Source organism: Sipha flava, unplaced genomic scaffold, assembly GCF_003268045.1.
Source record: "Sipha flava isolate LNK unplaced genomic scaffold, YSA_version1 293_pilon_pilon, whole genome shotgun sequence".
Lineage (NCBI taxonomy): Eukaryota > Metazoa > Arthropoda > Insecta > Hemiptera > Aphididae > Sipha > Sipha flava.
The window spans coordinates 826,378-846,713 of NW_020272964.1; the positions used below are offsets into that span (position 1 = coordinate 826,378).

General features: G+C 35.7%; 3 protein-coding genes across 7 annotated transcripts in view; 2 read left to right on the forward strand and 1 right to left on the reverse strand.

The window, feature by feature from the left end:
* Window positions 1–20,336, reverse strand: part of LOC112685831 (neurobeachin) — a 214,300-nt gene that overhangs the window by 27,757 nt on the left and 166,207 nt on the right. The window lies entirely within an intron of this gene.
* LOC112685834 (protein mab-21-like) lies at window positions 6,628–8,892 on the forward strand. Its single transcript, XM_025557858.1, has one exon. The coding sequence runs from the start codon at window positions 6,965–6,967 to the stop codon at window positions 8,060–8,062; it is 1,098 nt and encodes a 365-aa protein (XP_025413643.1). The 5' UTR covers window positions 6,628–6,964; the 3' UTR covers window positions 8,063–8,892.
* LOC112685833 (protein mab-21-like) lies at window positions 12,129–14,355 on the forward strand. Its single transcript, XM_025557857.1, has one exon. The coding sequence runs from the start codon at window positions 12,534–12,536 to the stop codon at window positions 13,647–13,649; it is 1,116 nt and encodes a 371-aa protein (XP_025413642.1). The 5' UTR covers window positions 12,129–12,533; the 3' UTR covers window positions 13,650–14,355.

A 20,336-nucleotide genomic window follows, 5' to 3' on the forward strand; every position in this document is an offset into this window, starting at 1 on the left:
TGTGTAAATGTATTTATGCAAAAAAAAAAAAATGATATTATCAACTGTATTTAATGGCATCTTAAACTAGTAATTAGAATTTCATGTTTTCCTAGAAAGCTTTTTTTTTTTTATATTTTTTAAGAGATAATATACAATCTATACAAATAAGCACGATAAGTATATGTGAAAAGAGAAGTTATACATGAATACAGGCGCGGATTCAGGGGGGGGGCTATGGGTGCTCGGGCACCCCCTGTTGCCTTGGCCACCAACAAAATAAATTTATATTATAAATTATGTTATTTCTTATTTTTCAAAATAATAATAATAATAATAAATAATATCGGTTATTCCGTTATCGGAATTTAAATAATTTAATATCAGATATCAAAAATGATTTTTAGGTCACGGACACGAAACGATTATGTATTTACAATATTTAATACCATTTTTCCTACTTGAAGATACAGATATCGAAAAAATTATTAAATCGGCCAAATTTTATATCGATGATCTAATTGGCTCGATAGAAGAGGTTAGAGGTGAAGTTACTTTGTGGAAACAATTTTGGAAATCCCAATTAGATAAACCTAAAACTGCTATAGAAGCTTTGACTCATGCATCTGAATTTTATCCTAATATAAAGGAATTGCTAAAAATTATTTGCGTTATACCAGTTACCACTTGCACCGCAGAAAGAATATTTTCCTCACTTCGACAAACAAAAACATATTTAAGATCAACAATAGGAGAGGATAGATTAAATGGACTTATGCTTCTTAATATTCATAGGGATATTAAAATTACTCCAGAGGAAGTTATTGAAGAATTCAATGAAAAACACCCAAGAAAATTACAGTTACAATATATGTAAGAAATTATTGTTATTTTTAAGTTTATATTTAATAAATACTGATGTATGAAAAAAAAGTTAGCACCAATAAATCAAATAGAAAATATTAATTTAAATAAATAGAAAGGTGTAACAATCTTTTTTTTTTTGAGCACCCCCTGTCAAAATTTTCTGGATCCGCGCCTGCATGAATAGACTTGATTTAGAAATCACTCTATGGTAACCCTATAAAATTGAAAAGATTGGAAGGTGGGAGTAAGAAGGCAGGAAATTTATTAAGCGATAGGTAAGGTGCACATTTTTTTTTTTTTTTTTAATGTAAGAGGTCTCTGCACCATCTTCTTTTTAGCCTCCTACGAGGATTTTCTGGGAGCGTTAAGGAATTTAGGCTTTGAATCAGTGGATTTTCGTGATTGTTTAGGCGTGAGAAGAATCGTTTGTAAAAGATTATAGATTCTTCTTCTATAGATTTCATACGAAGATCGTTATGAAGGGTAAGATTAGATATGTAGGGTTGGGCGTTTGTGATTTTTCTTAGTGTTATATTTTGAGAGGCTTGAATTTTGTATAGGTTCGTTTTTTTGGCTGTACCCCAAAACTGTAGTCCGTATGACCAAATTGGCTTTAACAGTGATTTGTATATTAATAATTTAGTTTTTAAACTTGAACATTTATTATTTGTAATTAAATTTTTAAGTGAACGGGAGCGATAGTTTAAAATTAATCTTTTTGATTTGATATGTTGGTTCCAAGTTAGTCTTTTATCTAGTATGATGCCAAGATATTTTACTGAGTTGGATATAGGAATTGGTATATTGTCAACTGTGACAGGCGGGCAAGAACCATGTTTAAGAGAGAAGGTAGTGTGGACTGATTTACTGTGGTTGAGTTTGATTCTCCATTTGGTATACCATTGAGAAAGATGGGATTGCAAATTGGCTGAAGCTTTAACTGGATTTTCATGGATCGACATTATAGCTTTATCATCGGCATAATCGGCGACTAGGGTGTCTTGCGAAATGGGTTGATCGGAGGAGTATATATTGAAAAGAAGAGGCGATAAAATGGCTTCTTGGGGTACTCCTGCATTGATTGGGGCCAAATCGGAAGTGCAAGACCCGAGGCGAATTTGGAAATATCTATCAGTTAAATACGATTTAATAAGAAGAAAAAGTGACGAGGGGAGAAAATTACGAAGCTTGAATAAAAGGCCATTGTGCCAGACGCGATCGAATGCCTGGGATATGTCTAGGAATGCACAGGTACAGTATTGTTTGCGTTCGAGAGTTGTTGAAATAGCATCAACTAGTCGATGTATTTGGTGGATTGTACTATGGTTGGTACGGAAGCCAAATTGAGATGGAGGAAGGATGTTATTGGTGATAATATATGGGGAAATGCGCTGAAGTATGAGTCTTTCACAAATTTTTGAAAGGAACGGTAGGAGGCTTATAGGCCTATAAGAGCCAGGAGAGTCAGGTGGTTTATTGGGTTTGGAGAACATAACGATGTGAGAGAATTTCCATAGTAAGGGGAAGTAAGAGAGTCTTAGAATTGCGTTGTAAATGTAGAAAGCTGAAGATTAATTTGTGTTAAAACGATCACATTATTTTATTTGTTTACATATTTTTTACGCAAGGAAAAAAATACAAAATTATAGATAATACCATAATATATTTAAATATCATTCAATTATATTATGTACGTGGCAAAACATTAAGATGTATACATTATGAACATACTAAGTACAGGTATTCTATTAATTTATGTACAATATACATATGTTTAATATGTTTGTAATTTATTTTGAATAAATTTATAAATTAGTCATTTAAATCAGTAATGTAAAAATAAATATAACAAAATGTAAGAACATTTTTTTTATTAAAAAAATGAAAATGCATTAGATATTTTTTAATTTTCCAGATAAGTTTTTTTTTTAATGAAATGAACCTTCATATAATTATCTACAAATAAATACCACAGTTAACTTGAATAAATAAATGAACAGAGTGTTTGGAATGAATAATTCATACAATTATTGCATATGATATATTATATCAAATCAAGAAGTATACACATGATAAATAGGCAGTGTTGAGTCCAGATAATAATAATATTATCTAGATAAAGATAATAACGTTTTTATCTAGATAAAAAATTGTTAAATATCAATTTTTTTAAATAACCTAAAGAAATGATGAATTAATAGTATTTCCATTTCATATTATTTGCAGCTTACTAAATAAAGTAATGTAGTGTATTTAGTGTTGTTATATTTAGTATTCTCGCCAAAAATAATCAAAAATACAATTCAGATATATTATAAAAAAAATTAAATTAAAGGACAGAAGAAAGAACACAAATATTCAATAAAAAGTTCATTTATTTCAGGACTGAAACAGTTAATTTTTTGCGATTTAGAATTAATTTATCTAGATACGACTTTTTTTATCTAAATTAAACATTAGATAACTTGAACTAAGCTTATCTAGATAACTCATCTAGATAAATTTATCTAGATAATTCTCAACACTATAAATAGGGTTATAATTTTAAAATGTGAACAATTTAAAAAAAAAGAGTTGCGGGGTATGAACCATCTAAAATTATTTGCTAAATATTTGTTTTCGGTATAGGTCTGGAGTTGAGAACCTTTTCGTATGAAAGAATTATAATTTTTAAAAAGTTATTGAACCATGATAATTTATGAGCCACACTGGTTTTGAAAAAATATTTTTCAACAGTAAATACGACTTATATGTACAAAGAAAAAAAATCTTGATTTTTATGCAAATCTTATAGATCCGCAGGTTGTCGACCCCGGGTATAGGGGTATTATATTAATATCATCTCGTTTACTAAAAAAATATGCTGAAATCGTTTGTATAAACTGTTATATGCACGGAACAAGGGGCATTGTCGAATTGTTGCCATAGATTCCAAACACATGTGGTAAAAATTCTAAACTGCACTCATTGTGTTTAATAAGTTATTTTATGCCGTTGCAGTGTATGATTATAGAGATTAGTGACATATAAAATAATAATTATTGATATCGGTTATTGATAATATGAAATAATTGATTGATGTGGAAATCGTATGTTGAATTATAATATCAAAATGAGTAATACATTAATTGATATATTTAAATCTGTGTATTTAATTGCAATTTTTTATTTGAAACCACCAATAAAAATATTATTATTGTATGGTGCAAGAATAACGCCGTAGGTAACATATTATATTTCGTCATTTCACAATATGATATTACGAGCCTCTTTGGTTTCACGCACCAAACCATTTGAAAAACTACTGTTTACTACTAAACATTGTTTAATTTTAATATTAAGAAAACAAATTAAAATTTAATTTAATCTATTTTTTTTATTTACTTTAGAATAATTAAGATAATTGCGATTTTCTAATGTTGTAAATAAAATTTTAATTATTCAGTCGAGGGACTTACCGAGTTTTATCACAATAAATATTTATACTTCGATTGTAATTGTTGAGCATATTGACGCTTGGCATAGTAACAATAAAACTATATATATAACTAATAAAAAAATCAAACAATTGTGCAATGTATCAACTAAAATACACATTGGTAGGTATAGCGATATTATACAGATACACATAAAATAGTTGACATTTTTCACGATATCCATTTGACATTGAAGAATTTCAAAATCAACTATAATTATATATATTTACTTTAAAAAATGTTTGAGCACGAAATAAGTAACGCAAAAGAAAAATAAACGACCATACACAATAAACAGAATAATACTACTATACGAGTATAACAGTATAACGAACATTAGTTTAGTTAGGTTATTTTTATCCATTGGTAACTTCAACATGATATAATAATTTCTTAAATAACATCTAATAATATATTATTATATTTTATAGTTTTTTTTTCTTTTTTCTTTTTTTTTGTTCGATATAATTCATATGATATACCTGTTTTTCATAATTGAAAGTGTATTAAAAGAGTACGTTCCGTATATATTCTAAGATGAAATAAAATAAAATAAATAATGTATCGTATGCATTATAACACGAATAACAAGCTGAATACAATGCGAATGTAATACAGCATGCCATACAAGGTGTGTTAAAAGATTTCCGTTGGTATATAGGTACATAGATTTAATGCGGGATACAAATTCTAGTCAATTAGAAGAGTTTCACGAGACAAATATACGCGAAAAAAAGCTTATAGTGAGGATTTACATACAGTTAATAGTCAGTACCTATTCATGCATATAAATTTGCATCGGACAATTCATCAAACAATTACCGCAACGGATCTAAACCTATATATTTGTATGTATGTGTGCGTGCGCGCGTGTGTGTGTGTGTGGGTGTGTGTATGTGTACATTTGTGAATATCTAACAAATATATATATAAGATAGGTGAGTGTATACACTTTGCAGAGATTTTTTATACGGTAATTGCCATCATTAAACATGTACAAAGTCCGATTGGATGAATAATGAGACTAAGGCATTGTAAAACGAGTATCACCTATTTAAACATATACTACATTGTTACGAAATACCATATTTGTTATAGTTTAAGATTCAATACACATAATATGTCTTACACTACGATACATGCATTAGAGACTTAGATGAAATTCAGAAGGATTTATAAAATGAGAGCACCCTCCAAAAAAAAAAGATAATGATTATAGTGCAACATAGCAGAGTAAAACAATAGCAGCGAAATCAGCAATATTTAACCTTCTGAATACTTAACGAGTCTGCGAGAACCTTCGAGGGAATTTCGACTTGTATATTGCGCTACGGAGGGCTGAAAAATTAGCGAATTAAACAGTCGCCGAGGATCAACAGGATTTCGAAATCTACAATTAAATCTTTAATTTAATTATTTTACTATAAAGAAAAATGCAACTTCCGTCCAACAACAAACGGATCGATAAAGTAATTGCATTCTTCGGTTTAATACATATAAATATTCAAAACTAATATATACTTGATTGAACGATGTCACGCAACAGTACAAGGTAGTGATACAAAAGTAATATGAATATAGCATGATAGCAGTGGGAAATTAGTAAAATACTATACCATTGAAAATATCTTATACTTCATTAACCGAGTTGGATAAAATTATTTGTTTGTAATGATTAATATTTTATTAAATTTATCGAATTGATAAAAAGATCAGTGATTAATGTTTGTAATTATTTAAAAACAATTTGGTAACAGTACAATAATAAATAATAATGTCATAAAATACGTTTTATTTTCCCTGGGCTTCATTAATTTTTTTAATTTTTTTATTTTAACCTTACATCAAATTCTACCATTAGTAACATAGGTATGGGACCAAACACCATCAGTTCGTGTTCACATAGTGTCACACGCACAAGTCAAAGATTTTTGCACCTGTTATGTACGTAGGGGCATTATCGAGTGCGTGGGACGTGAGGGTAAAAACACATATAAACGGTTTTTTGTCACTTTTTTTTATACATTTGGGCATCGAAAAACAGACGCAGATGTAAACATATAATATTATAAATAACAGTGTATATATACAACAGTATAGGTGACACTATAATATACGAGTCTTATAGTCGTATGATATATTATACGCGATGTGTACTTCTCGCAGGGCCGTCGCCGTAATGTATTCCCCGCGCGGCTCCGATATCGATCTGAGCGCAACGGGCGGGCAAGCGCGCTGTCGCCGCCGCCGACAGATCGGCATTGGCCGGGTAGGCGTGGCCGCGGCAAGCGCGACGACGGCTGCCCGGTGGGACGGGATTCGGTCACCCGGGCACCGACGACGACGACGGTAGTTCGATCGCCGCTGCCGGTCGCCGCCTTACTTACGAGCGTGCACGAGACCCGGCCACGGGAGCCATGCGATCAGTGACACGCCGCCGCTCGCATCAGACCGCCGCTGCAGCAGCTCGTGCAGGATACCGCGGCCGGTACGAGTCGGTGGACCGGAGGACGGTGCATGTGGTTTAGATCAGGTGAAAGTTGCAAAATTTTCGATTTCACGCAGTCGGTGTCGACCGCGCGAGTAGTGACGTAGTGCGATACGCGAGTGGTAAGGATTTCAGGAGCAGTACAAAGGAAGACATGCTGTTGCCGTCGGACATGTTGGCCACGCAATCGAAAATGCTGTACCAGCTGAACAAGTACTGCGTGGAAAGAGTGGAGACAAGAAAGTCGGCCACCGCCAAGGCGGTGCGCGAGGTGTGCAAGGTGGTGCAGACGGTGCTGCACGAGGTGGAGGCCCAGGAGCCGCGGTTCATCTCGTCGCTGGCCGAGTGCAACGGCCGGTACGAGGGCCTGGAGGTGGTTTCGCCCACCGAGTTCGAGATCGTGCTCTACCTAAACCAAATGGGGGTGTTCAACTTCGTAGACGACGGCTCTTTACCCGGCTGCGCGGTACTGAAGCTGAGCGACGGCCGGAAGCGCAGCATGAGCTTGTGGGTGGAGTTCATCACGGCGTCCGGGTACCTGTCGGCGCGGAAGATTCGCTCGCGGTTCCAGACGCTGGTGGCGCAGGCATGTGACAAGTGCGTGTACCGCGACTCGGTCAAGATGATATCGGACACAGGCGAGGTGAAGCTGCGCATCCGGGACCGGTACGTGGTGCAGATCACGCCGTCGTTCAAGTGCGCGGGCGTGTGGCCCCGATCCGCCGCCCACTGGCCGGTGGCGCAGCTCACGTGGCCGCACCCCAACCTGATCGTCCAGGTTAAGACCGAGGGTTTTGACCTGCTCTCCAAGGATAGCGTCATCATGCATGGCAAGCAGAACTCGATGGAGGGTGACGCGTGGGTCATGTCGTTCACGGACGTGGAGAATCAGCTGCTGTACGGTGGCTGCCGCAAGCGGTGTCTGAGCGTGCTCAAGACGCTCCGGGACCGGCATCTGGATCTGCCCGGCAACCCAATCACCAACTACCACATTAAGACCCTGTTGCTGTATGAGTGCGAGAAACATCCCAGGGACGCCGAGTGGGAGGAGACCGGAATCGCGGACCGCATCAACGGCATCCTGCTGCAGCTCATCTCGTGCCTCCAGTGCCGTCGGTGCCCGCACTACTTCATCCCGCACCTGGACCTGTTCAAGGGCAAGACGCCCGCGTCCCTCGAGAGCGCGTCCAAGCATGTGTGGCGACTCAGCCGCGAGATACTCACCAACTCCCGAGCTTTCGACAAGCTATAGGCGCACGCGGGTATTACAAATGTTTAAACGTCGGTCGTGGTGCATTGACAACACGTCACGAAATATTATTTTTATTATTAAATTTGTAAATTTTTTCCCATTTTTATTTATACGTTTAATCTATATATTATCATATTAGCTAGTCAATGCGCGTTTGCATAAATACTATACATCTGGCGTATAATATAAATATTGCAAGAATATTATCGGCACGATTTTTAAGTATAAATAAGTTAGTATAACCATTGCCGGATCTAGGGAGGGAGACAAATGAGTATGGTTGCCATAGGCGCTGTTTGTATAAGGATGCTCTTAAATATATAAAAAATAAAAAAAGGTCATGAACAAACCCCGTATATCCATCTAGTTAAGGACGATGCATTTTTATTAGAGTCGGAAGTCAAATATCCTAGATTCGGCACTGATTATTACTATTTCGAGGAGGAGAGAAAACGTAGAACGTTTATGTCTTCATGTGTTGTGTGTTTCCTTTGTATAATCAACCATAACTATATAATATCCTCTTGTAATGTTATACCTTCGATACGTTCTGAAATGTTTGTAATGTAATTTTAAGTCATTTATACCTATTATTACCTTAGTATAATATTATGTTATATATGTTCGTTATTAGTTTTTTTTCCGAGTGCAATATTTAGCTATAATAGTAGTTTTTTTGTAAATTTAGTTATTCGAGTATATGCTACATGCAAGTACCAATTTATTATTACTATTATTGTTTATATGACCGACCTTTTGAGTTGTAAACTAAAATATAATAAATCACAGAGCCGATTGATTTCTCTGTATTTATGGCTTTTTTATACGATTTAAGATAATAATTTTGTTTGTAAATATTAAATAAGTAAATAACACATTATTCAAATATTATAATATCTATGTTGAATGGAAACTGATAAAATAAAATTATTACGAAATATATTGTGGTTTGGTTTTTGGAAACGATATAATAAGATGATAAACGTGTGTCATATGATTTAAATATACTATTAATTTTATTGGTGTATAGTACGAGATGTACCTAAATAATTATTATCATGGTAATTTTCCATATCATTCTGAGACATAACCAAATTTAGGTAACTCATACATTAATATGACAAAAAACTCTCGGCAATATCATATTATAAGGCTGAAATACGGTTGATGTACTATAAGACAATTAAAAGTAAAACAAACTTTAAGATGCGCTTTTCAAGGGACCAGTACAAAAGAGCCCTTTAAAGATAAATAAATCTTTTAAGAAATCTTGCTACTATACCAATCACAACTAACCTCAATTAATCGGTGTAAAGTATAATTTATATGTGACAAAGCCGTAAGATGGATTTCTTTGTTTTTGGTCTTTTTTTCTGCACAAGTACTTTTTATAAATATACTATAACTTTCACGAAATCAATAGTATTTTAAATTTTATTTCACTTGTAAAATAAGAAACAATTTTAGATTCAATTACCTAAAAACTGTATAACATCAAACTTCAAACACAGATTATTATATTACACTTGTTATTTAGTTGAACTTTTAACGACTGTATTTCTACTCAAACTAAACGAGTACTATTTCTATTATTTTTACTATCAAATAATTATCATACTTACGATAAAAATTATCATTTTTTGCTTAACAAAATAACATCTTATCCGATAAGATAGGGGAGGAACTACAAGCACCTTAAAAATGGTGATTTTTATATTGACTTTTTTAGGAAATGTCTATATGGTAGACACCAACGAAGGATATATTTTTAAGCGAATTTTTTTGTAAATACATGAATTATGTATACAAATGACTTTTTTTGGATAAATTCATAATTTACTCTGTTAAACCTTAAAAAATCATATTTATATAAAAAATGAACAAAAAAGTTAAAAAAATACTCTTCTATCATCCATATATAACGTAAAGATTATAATACTTATAGATTGATACAAGAATAGTGAGTAAAAATCGCTTATTATATAGTAAAATACGTGCATGTTGTTATGTCGTATACGAAATATAATATTAAATATTTATATAATTTGATACTGAAACATATAACTTCATAACTTATTAAAACTTATTGGAATTTGATACGTTAAAGTAAATTTATTTGAATACGTAAATATTTCAAATAGTATAGCCTATACCTATATAGAATATATACGTAGGAAAAAAAATATGACAATCATTATATGTGAAATAGAATGTAACTAAATATACTCGTATATAATATATATATATATATATAGTGAGAGAGATTTATAATAAATTCGGTAAAAAGTAAAGAGTAAATAAATTATTACGGTTAATAGATTCTTATGTAGTTAAAGCCTTATACAATATATTAACAAGTAAGGATACTGACTATGACTACACACATAAACTATTTTTTATAAGCCTATTAAAAATAAGGAATCAGGTTTTATTGAGCACAACTAATTATTATCATTTGTAATAGCTATTTACACGACATTAAAATTATATTGCGGTTGGATAATCACTACACGCACACCTTTTTTTTTGTGACACATCAAGAGGAATTAACAGATTGGTATAATATTATAAAATGTCATAACCATAAAACAGGTACGTTTCAGAATATCAGTGTTACAAATTAAGATAACATTTATATGCGACTGAATATCCTTACGCGTATATAATATGGTTTCCTAACAATGACTGAAATTAATTTACAACTACACATTAAATCTGATTTTATGTGATAACTATTTAGATACATATTTATGATAAAATTACGATCTATAAACGACTATGCGATGTGATAACTGCATTATTATTATCGATTCCAACACAAACTCGAATTTGTATATTAAATCATGCAATAATCAATATCATTTATATTAATAAACGATAGCTGTATAAATTAAAGTTTATCGTGTTTATTGTGTTTACAGTAAGATGTATCCAGGAGCATAGGTACAATGGTATACCTAAACGATAAAATTTATAACGGCGTGTATACACAGAGACAATATAATGCATGTACGCGCATACACAATCGATTCGAATCAATAATAAGATATATATACACGTTTAATTTATGTACAATTTGCTGTAAAACATTAATTGCTTATGTAACGCGTTCATAAAATCAGCTTAATAAACGCGTTGTTAATCGTTGTTATCGATGAAAGGAGCAGAAATATTATGTTCGTACACGATACGATCTCCAATGGTACATACAGAACCGATAACTGTAAGTCTAAACCTATGCACATGTGCAGTGGCCGCGTGTGTGTGAACGTGTAAAAACACTAAAAAAAAAAAAAAAAACTATTCTCGTGATCGTTTAGACTTTTGTGGAAATTTATGTATAAATAAACTGGATCATCGGTGGCGTACGTGTGTAAATTAAAAGTTACCATCTCACGGAAAAAGAAGTGGGTGGTGAGGGTAAAAACTGAACACACAGCATTACAGTATCTTCGGGTCGTGCAATAAATTATGGAAACGCGTTATTTCGAGGGGAAAAAACGTACATCGAATATTCTGCACGAGCACATAATGCAATGTACATATAATGTACACTGGCATACACTCTGCAGTACATAAAGCTACATTATCAGGAATGTGTGTGTGCGCGCGCGTGTAAATATCCATACGTATATATGCACTAGAAGTATATAAATATGTATATGTATATGTATACGTGGTATATTGTGGGAGAGTGGCATAAATATAAAACGGGAGAAAAAGGAGGAAAAATAAAATAAAATCGAAAAAAAAAATTTACAAACGCACGCATAGCAGACAATCTGTATAGTTCAATAGGAACGAGAAGCAAAAAGTAAAGATAGCGTGAGTGAGGGGGTGATGGGAGAAAAAAAGCGGCTGCACGTCGTACGGAATATCTGGTGGCGGCGACGGCGGCGCGGCCAAGAAGTATCAGAGTCGAGGACGAAGCAACCACGCGCGGGTGGGGTCCGCCCCGGATCGATAGACGGCGCGCGAAATGGGCGGGGACGGAGCAACGCCTTCGTGGGGCACGCCCCGCCGCCCGACAGCAGAGGACCGCCCGGCGCGGACCACCATCCGTCCGCGGTCGACGGGACCGCAGTCGCGAACAGTAGTACTACGTTAAACGTGTCGCTAGCCGTATCCTTAACACTGCACGGTTGCTTGAAGGTCCCCGTCCGTTCTGATCACGTTTGCGCCGCGTTCCGTAGCCTCGTGGTGTGCACCGCAAATACTTGTCCGTCTTGTACCGTCCACATTTAAATATTCGCACGTGCACGACGGCCCTAGAGTCGAAATTTAACACGGTACCGATTGTGATACACACGTGCGAGCACCGTTACGCCGATCACGGTGTGGGTGGGCGCACGCACAGTCCGCGGGACAGTGATACGCATCGTTCGAACGACGTGATCGCACGGTGGTCATGCGAGCCGTGGTTGGCGGCACCGCAGCGGAAGTAGCCGAGTTGAGCTGGTGACCAGACGACATGAGATACAGCGAGAGCATGCTCGTGCCGCAGGATATGTTGCCCGCGCAGACAAAAATGTCGTACCAGCTGTCCAAGTTTTGGGCGGAGAGGGTGATGTGCCGGAAAGCGGCCACGGCCAAGACAATCCGGGAAGTGTGCAAGGTGGTGCAGGATGTGCTACGCGAGGTGGAAGCCCAGGAACCGCGGTTCATCTCGTCGCTGGTCGAGTGCAACGGTCGGTACGAGGGCCTCGACGTGGTGTCGCCCACCGAGTTTGAGATCGTGCTCTACCTGAATCAGATGGGCGTACTGAACTTCGTGGACGACGGCTCGCTACCCGGATGCGCGGTGCTGAAGCTAAGCGACGGCCGCAAGCGCAGCATGAGCTTGTGGGTGGAATTCATCACGGCGTCCGGGTACCTGTCGGCGCGCAAGATCCGCTCGCGGTTCCAGACGCTGGTGGCGCAGGCGTGCGACAAGTGCGTGTACCGCGACTCGGTCAAGATGATCGCGGACACTAGCGAGGTGAAGCTGCGCATCCGTGAGCGGTACGTGGTGCAGATCACACCGTCATTCAAGTGTGCTGGCATCTGGCCCCGGTCGTCTGCGCACTGGCCGATCACGCAGATCCCATGGCCGCACCCCAGCCTGGTGGCCGAGGTCAAGACCGAGGGCTTCGACCTGCTGTCCAAGGAGTGTGTGACGCTGCACGGCAAGCAGTCCGCCCTCGAGGGCGACGCGTGGGTCATGTCGTTCACGGACGTGGAGAACCGGCTCATGTACGGCGGATGCCGCAAACGGTGCCTGAGCGTGCTCAAAACGCTCAGGGACCGACACCTGGACCTGCCTGGCAACCCGATCACCAACTTCCACGTAAAGACGCTGCTGCTGTACGAGTGCGAGAAGCACCCGCTAGACGTGGAATGGGACGAACCGTGCCTGAGCGACCGCATCAACGGCATCCTGCTGCAGCTCATCTCGTGCCTGCAGTGTCGCCGGTGCCCACACTACTTCCTGCCGCACGTCGACCTGTTCAAGGGCAAAGCGCCCAGCAGCCTGGAAAACGCGGCCAAGCAGACGTGGAGGCTGACGCGCGAGCTGCTCACCAATTCCAGGGCTTTCGACACGCTCTGATCCAATCCACGCCCACGGTATATCACACGCCGTGTATACAAGCCGGTTATTTATTTTTGTTTTTTTTTTTTTTTTGTGGACATTCACAATATTGCACACGTTTCGTTATACTATTACTATTATTATTATAATGACGATCATCTCACGTTTTACAAGTGCATATATATCATATATATCATATAACATCGTCGATATCGGGCCTCCAATGATATCCCATTTTATATGAGCAATCGTCGCGGCGTATAGTTTTTGTAACATCCACGTGTTTCTCGAAAATTAATTGTTCTGTTAGTTCGCTATTATTTCGTACATAACGTTAGATTCGATTTGCCGTTCATACGCTGGTAGAGCAGACGTGCAGGGCCGGCTTTAGGTCTTTCAGCGCTCAGTGTAAGAATTATTTTAGCAATCCTTCATCTTAAACGACAAACATTTAACTTAAACAGTCAGAATTTTGGGAGCTGGAGTGGCTTCATTAAACAAATTATAACTTAATATTTAGCATGCATAATCATAAATGCTCAAAATAATTGTTCAAACTTGCATATTTGCCACATATTTATAATTCATTCAGAGAACAAACATAATAATACTTGTAATAATGTAAGAATATTGTATGGAACTGTAATTGTACCTAAAAGCGCGACCAATCCTTGCATGTTGATGAATAATAAATAAATGATAATTATAATAATAATCAAATCTATATTGAATCACATAATGATTTTTTTTTCTATCCATAGTAGATAGTTTGCGTCGCCAACGATTAATCAAATTTAATTATAATGTTAAGGCCTCTCACGTGCCCTTCCGATTTTGGCGTCCTGTGCCGTCGAACGCGTCGATCGTATTTAAAGCCGACCTTGCAGACGTGCGTGCAGGCGATTATCGCTGCATTCGTAAGTCGTACAACATTGATTCTCTTCCATTTACAGCGGTTTAGCACAACGCTTTCATCATCGACAAAACGATATCACTTTTTTCGCATATTACATGTCTATAGATTATAACACTAGAAAAACTTGGTTTTGCACCCGTTACAGTTTTTGTGCAAAACGTTTACATGGATGGTATTTATACTGTCGGCTGTACCTTATTCTCTGATAATTCATACGCACTGTTTAGCTCCGAATCAAAGTTAAATCGTATACATAATGGAATAACTTCTCCGATCGCCAAGTCTCGTATACCAATACGTATTACTATAATACACTATTAAATTAAATTGAACGTATTATGCATACTATTAAACATAATAGTATTACTACTGCTGCAATGTGTTCAATCGAAAATAATGATATAAATAATATATATTATTTAGTGCAAGTATATATTGTTATTAATTGCATCGAACGAACATTTAAGCGTATGAGTCCATGCAATCATTACAAGAGATATATTTTGTAATTATTGATGTTTAATTTTTGTATATTAATATATTACAATCTGATGCATTAAACTATTATTGTTTCTTATACGTTTTATGACTTAATAATGTAATAGTGTTAGGAAATAAATGATGCGCCAATGTGTGAATGTGTATTATCTGGTTTGATATTATTGTTTTGAATTTAATTAGTATATAGCAACATCATCATTTACCAATAATGTGTTACCTATATTTGTACGAAACCATTTTTTTATATAGAACATGTACTATATTTGTTCTATTTTGATAAGCTATCGCGCATATTTGATTTTTAAAATAGATAGCCGAGCCATTTTGAATTTTTTTTTTTTTAAAGAGTTATTTTTACGATTTTCTTATTGTAACACCAGAAAATGTTAAAATATTTTTCGTTAAAATAAAATTAAGCGTTCGTTTTTAATTTTTCTACAGTTTATTATTATTGTATTAAATAATATTGTAAGTCCATTAAATTAATGACGTTCTATAATTGCAAATAAATTGCTTAATAATATTCTAACGAACCATAATGTATTATCACTATACATTTAATTTGTAAATTATAAATGTATATTGTAAATACGAATAAAATTCAACTTAATTAAATTTGTATTCGTATTTATACAACACGAACAACTAATGGTTTTATCTCTAGTCAATGAAGAGTATAATATACTTTTATTATATTAAATTATAATATTATATTATATTATATTATAATTACTTTTATATTAAAATCACTTTCTTACTTAATAATATTTTTTGCTTTACTTTATATTGTTCAATTACATGTTCTATACATAAGAAATTTGTGAAAATTGCCTTTACCTAACATTATTATATCGATGTAACAAATTTTAGAAGTTTATTATTTATAAATATAAATCATTTTTATGAAAATAAACATTTTTTTAAAAGTGAAACTTGTGATTTTATTTTACAATTTTTCCTTTTAGAGAGAACATACAAATTATGTTTAGTAGTGGAGTAAAAAGTCTTTATCTCATTCTGTTCGCATGTAATTTTTGAAAAATGATGTTTACAGAGAAGTGGGGAAAAAACGTACATTTTTTTGTAGATTAGGTAAGTGGTGTAGTACAAATAGTGTTTCGTACCTCGTGTAGAGTTGCACTGTTTCCGGTATGATAAATGAAGAGAAGTGCATTAAAGATGAAAGCATCGGCGGTCCCCAGGAGTGTTGTAAAAACGGAAGAAGACACACGGTCACCATAAGCGCTTAGGGTGATGGTAATTGAGTTAAGTGCTCTCGCGCGGAAGTGGTCTGGTATCACTTAAACGTGCAAGTGGAGTAGAGGCATAACAAAATTATGAGCTAACGGCATTATTCACCCCTGTAATTGCTTTTAATAATAAAAAAATCATTAATGAGAACTCTTATGCCATTCTTAACCCAGTTTCTGTACTGTTATACACTAAAATTAAATCAATTGAGCACACAGTGTTAATATAAAATATTTTGCTTTGTGCATTTTAGAATAAAAGTTACTTCTAACACATTGTATGATAATATGTGCAGTGGGTACGTGCATACTTCAAGAAAATATGACGTATATATAGATGTAATTTAATCTATATAACATATTTTATGTATATTATAGATCGACGAGTTTTGAGATATAATAAATACGGCCACGAGATACTTAAAACAAGTTTTTTGTATTCAGGTTTCCATGAAATAATTACTAAATTACGGTTAGAAATGAATTCAACGGATATAGGTAGATATATTTTTTTTTACCATATAAAAAAATCATGACACTATGTAATGTGCAAAATTCGTTTAAAACGCACATAATAAATCATAGAAAAGATATATAAATTTAAAGCATAATAGAGTCAACATCGATTGGGCCAGAAAGAATTAAATAAATAATAATAGTTAATGAACCGTAACGGTTTGGAGACTTGAAAACCCATTAACGAGTATAGGACAGACGATTGAGTAATTATTGAATGAAGGTATATGTAACTGGTACATAATAGCAGTTCGGTACGGAACAGCAAGTATTTCAAAGCAAATTTCGTTTTTTTCAACGCGTACCTACGTTATGAGTATATACAAACGAATAATACGTAAACGTTTCGTGCAATAATATACCTACCAAATAGTGTATTCGGAATTGACGGGGGGAACGCACCACCAAGCATTGTATGGACAGAGGAGGGAACACGTATAGTATAATAGCTAAGTGAGGAGATCATCATAACACATATGCAATATTATTTCGGCATAAAACATACACGTGATACAGTTTAGTGTACCCTCAAACGATGTAAGAGCTTCATTGGTGGAACACACTCGAGACCGAACTGCGTATACTATTATAACAACTATGTGTATTATATATATATATACGTACATGTTACATATATATAAAAAAAAATACAAATAAATACAACACAACACAGATGTTCTGCACCGGATAAAATGTACTACACATGCGGATTACACCCCGAGGCCGTTTTTCTATTGTCATGACCAACCCCGGCCGCGGTATGTTACACACGTCATCGGTACATACGTGAACAATATAATTTTTTATTATTACACGCGACATACGACCAATAAATATACTCGTGAGTTTTTTTTTCTTCAAATTGTTGAACTGAATTGCGCTATGGATGACGACACACATCCTTAGAAGAATTCTAGTAAAAAAAATTCCACTAACCTAACGTGCACGTGAATCCGGTGTACACTTGATTCGTATAGGAGGTACACGCAGCACGTGATTTATCGAAAGGATGTAAGTTCTGCACGACTGCGACGACCTCCAGAAGGTTACGCTATACACTATATAGACGATGTGTAGCAGAATCGCACCGTTTATTTACTATATATAAACGTAATAATAAGGCGGACATCAATTTGCCGTACACGAGGCACTACGTGGTCCCCAGGGAAAACGCGTTGCAACAGCAGCAGCGTCTTCTTGGACAAAGTGATTACATTTTTATAAATCACCACACCGTGTCTTAATCATGTATATATATATATGTGTGAGTGCGGGTAAAAAATACATCTCCCCTCGAAAACATTTCGTTCACGCGCCGCCGAGCAACTCTTCGCAGCCGCCGTCATCGTATCCGCGCGCGCGCACCCCGCTCGAATCCATTGCACGCTGTAGAACGTATATAACAGAGAACAGGGTACGATACATAGTATAAAATATACCGGGTGGTCTCCATGTACGGCACGTATATTGTTGTTCGCGAAAAAATAACCAATGCCGGCAGCAGAAGACTATTAGAATTATATATAAATATATCTGTGTGTGTGTGTATGTATGGGATATCCTTCCTCGGGAAAAAATATTGGCATGCAACAACTGATATAATTGTACAAACGCGTATGCGTTGTGTCTAATAAGTAGGAATATACCTGTGCTGAACGCTAAATATTTACGAGTAATATACATATAATAAACAAATTTAAAATCAGTTCATTGTTTAGCGTAACGATTCGATATGTATATAAAATGTGCTACATACTACAATAAATATATGAAACATTTGTCTATCCAAAATTAGCATCAAAACATATATATATATATACTTATACAATATGTACAGTGCGGTGACACTCGTTTGCGCATTCAAATTGTTTACCTGGAAACTGATAACTCGTTTGCGTACAACCAAAAATTGTGAAAACCAGCTAATACAAATTTTTATCTGAAAAATGACGACTCGTTTTGACAAGTTGCAAAAAAGTTTACATGTATACAAACGGGTATCGCCCGTACGGTGGCGTAGTCAAAATTTTTAAATGGGAAGAGCTTAACACTTTTCTTGGGCAGATTAGTTGGGAAAGGATTTAATAATTTAGCTTTCACCCCCTCACTAAGCTTATAAATGTGTTTATTTTAAATAGTTTCAATAATATTTATAATAATAATTCATTATAATAATAAATTATCAGTAGTAAGCTGCTGTAAAATTGCTACGACGTAACATGGTTTAAAAACTATAGTGATTATAAAATTATAGTGTTAAATAAGAGTCACCATAACGTTCATAATAACAACCAGAATACAGTATTAATCACCGTAGAAGTAATATGCTCGTGTATTAAAGATAAACATCCGTAAACATTTAGTTAGAACCAAAGTTTTAAAATACTTAAATATCAAATAGTGGTGTACTAGTATAGTACATACACTCTGAGATACACATAAACACGACCCATAAGAGGGAGCTACAGCCTCCTTAGCTACGCCACTAAATATGTATCATAAAACCACGTTTCACCATTGAGGTCACGTGAGCCTGAAAAAAAATATGAAATTATTGTACGACGGTGAATTATGATTCAAATCGAAAAAGTAAGTAACCAATACCAATACAGTGGATGTGTAAACTGATATAGTACGCGCGATATCATGCAACGAACACTTTGAATGCAATGGTAACATATGATATCCACAGTTCACAAACGTAACGGGTAACAATTTGCATACGAATTATACAACGAAGATGAATAAACCATGCATTATAGTAATGGCCTACGATGCATGCGATACGATATATTTATTGAAATATTTGGATCGTTTCAACAAATCACGGGTATTAAGATTAGTTCAGTTCGAAATACGACTTCTGTATATTTGCACGGTGAACACGATGAGAATATAGGGAAAAATTTGTACGCTAGAGGAGTTTTCGCGCACCCCGTGGAACGCGCTTAATCGGTCGTCAAGAGGACTGATATTGAACGTGGTCGGAAAACAGTAGGACGGTGCAATTGGCGAACGGGGAGACGAAATACAATGGAAAACATTTTCCCATAAATCCTAGTTAGGCTGCGAATATATATACAAAAATGTATATATATATTGTACAGCCCCGCTGGCGGGACCGGTAATCTAATTTGGATCCGAGTCGCGCACCACGTCAAAACACTCGGAAGGGGGTTGCGCGCGGCTACCGGGGCGAGACGGTTGTTTTCGAAAAGAGAAACATCGCGTCTAATGGATGTTTTTAATCAGGTTTGGACGGCTTTTAATACAGACTGTACAGATTAGTGGTACAACGGGGGCGGGGTTGGGGTACGATATTTAATTGTCGCTGCCATCGCCTGCATCACAGCTAAGTGCTCCGAGTATTTAAAACGATTCGCTGCAGCAGCACCACGAGTGCCGAGGAGACACGTAATGAAATGTCAAGTGGTGTATAAACGGTAGTTATTCCTATATTTATATTTTATTATTTTAACATTTTTCACGATCAGTCGGGTATGCAAAGATTTCAGGTCATGC

Coding starts and splice junctions, on each gene's coding strand:
- LOC112685834 (XM_025557858.1), top strand. CDS start 6,965: ATGCTGTTGCCGTCGGACATGTTGGCCACGCAATCGAAAATGCTGTAC.
- LOC112685833 (XM_025557857.1), top strand. CDS start 12,534: ATGAGATACAGCGAGAGCATGCTCGTGCCGCAGGATATGTTGCCCGCG.